The sequence below is a fragment of the Lotus japonicus genome, chromosome 5 (genome assembly GCF_012489685.1).
Source record: "Lotus japonicus ecotype B-129 chromosome 5, LjGifu_v1.2".
Classification (NCBI taxonomy): Eukaryota; Viridiplantae; Streptophyta; class Magnoliopsida; order Fabales; family Fabaceae; genus Lotus; species Lotus japonicus.
The window spans coordinates 34,871,786-34,873,731 of record NC_080045.1 but is presented as its reverse complement, the minus strand read 5'-3'; the positions used below and the strand labels follow the sequence as shown (position 1 = coordinate 34,873,731).

The 1,946-nt window shown below is 47.4% G+C and overlaps 1 protein-coding gene across 1 annotated transcript; it reads right to left on the bottom strand.

Moving 5' to 3' along the window:
- Positions 1 to 725: 725 nt before the first annotated feature.
- On the bottom strand, positions 726 to 1,730 carry LOC130719474 (uncharacterized). Its single transcript, XM_057570101.1, has one exon. It carries the CDS (start codon positions 1,728 to 1,730, stop codon positions 726 to 728), a length of 1,005 nt encoding a protein of 334 aa, XP_057426084.1.
- Between the last annotated feature and the right edge of the window lie 216 nt (positions 1,731 to 1,946).

Here is a 1,946-nt window from a genome sequence, read left to right as displayed (position 1 = left end):
CATAGTTGTTCACTCGCAAAGTCACCACTATTGGATCGTTGTCATGTGGAATCACATTAGCGAAGTCTTTAGGCGTGAAAGTGATAGGAGTGTGGTTCAACCAACTCTCACCCTCATAGGCTTTGTGTACTGAATTCACCGCCTCCACATACCTTTTTCGCCCTTTACAAGATAGACGCCCCCCCCCCCCCACCAAATCCTCCAGCGATTGATGAGCACGACCCATCGGGTGCTCCCAAATCCTCCACTACCTCCTTTCTTTTTTATGATCTACCCTCGGTGGCCTTAACTGTTTCAGACTGTGTTTTTTCTCCTGAGACAAAGTTTGTCAAATGACCTGCTTTAATCAATCTCTCAATCTCCTTGCGCAGAGTCCAGCAATTATCCATAGTGTGTCCCATAGTTTTATGAAATTCACACCACTTTGTAGTGTCCACATTCGCAGGAGGTCGCCTAGGTGGCCTTGGGTATTGGACTACATTTGTTTGCCCTACTGCTCGCAAGATCGTACTGAGAGGAGCATTCAGTTTGGTTTGTTGCCCTTGGGCGGGTGCATTTTCTCCTTGATTCGCTAAAGCAGGTTGAGCATTTCGATGCCAAGTGTTACTTTGTGGCCCCTGCCTGCCTGAAGGGTAGGGCGCCAACCTTTGTTGGCACGGTGTTTGAGCTGGGCGTTGCTCTTTTGAACCACGCCCCCTTTCTACTGTAACTTCAGGTTGAGTACGCTAGTTGTCTCTATCTTTTTTGGTCTGTTCATCTTGTTCCACTAAGATGAATTCATGTGTCCTGGCACGTAAGTCCATCATGTCCTTGGCGGGTCTTCTGGTTAAGTCTTTATTCAACGAGCCACACCTGAGCCCATTCTTGAAGGCCGCCACACATACCTCTGGACTGGCGTCCTCTAATTGAACTGAAACTCGACTGAAACGAGCCATATACGTTTTGATGCGTTCGTCCACGTGTTGACGGATGTTGAACAAATCAGTCGGGGTCGCCTTTTGAGTTTGATTAGCTGAAAATTGTGTTAGGAACTTGGTTGACAAATCGGTGAAGTTTGAAATGGAATATGGAGGCTGTTTGATAAACCAAGTCATTGCCACGCCCTTAAATGTGGAAGGCAATAAACTGCATTTTACCGCATCAGTCGCCCCTCCAATGACCATTTTAGTATTGAAATACCGTAAATGATCTATCGGGTCAGTGTCGCCCCCATACATATCCAATGTCAAAGTTTGCAAGTGCTCTGAAATCTCAACTACAGCCACAATGGGCGCAAAGGGTTGAAAATCTACCACATCCTCCGCATCCACACGCTGGCCACGCCTCAGATCACGAATTTGATTAAGATATTCCACTTGAGCTTGTAAGTGCTCATTCTGACGCTGCACCGCCTGGATAGTATCCAACACCTGCTTCAATTCAGCAGATGATGCTCCCAATGCATTGTCCGGCGCCCGTACAGGTGTTTCAGCTTGCTGATCACCCAAAGCATCTGTCTCCGGGGTGGGAAGCTTCGTTTTAAGGTCCAAACCGAACCTGACAGCCACACCTGGCTGTACCAGATTTTCTGGAACCGTGGTGGCGTGAGATCGTACTGCCACCGAGGCTCCATCGGAAGAAGCTTCCCCCTCCAGTTCAGGTCGGACCACGTGTGCCTGGCTTCTGCCTCCACTATGACGGCCACCACCACGACGGTGTGGTGCTTGCCCACCACAAGAACGTGTCTCCATCAAAAATGATCTGCCTCTCACGTCAGTAGAAGAACAATCACTGAATAAGAGCCACAGATAGCGCCAATGTTCTGTCCTAAGGTCTAACAATGGTTATAAAGTATCCTTGATTAACCCTAGCAAAGCTAAAAGAATATATGTGATGTATGAATAAGGAAATTATCTCATTAATGATCAAAAAGGTACCTAGTACAAGGTGAGGACACCCCTTTTATA

Excerpts from the sequence above, each read along its gene's own strand:
- LOC130719474 (XM_057570101.1), bottom strand. The coding sequence starts at position 1,730 with ATGGAGACACGTTCTTGTGGTGGGCAAGCACCACACCGTCGTGGTGGT.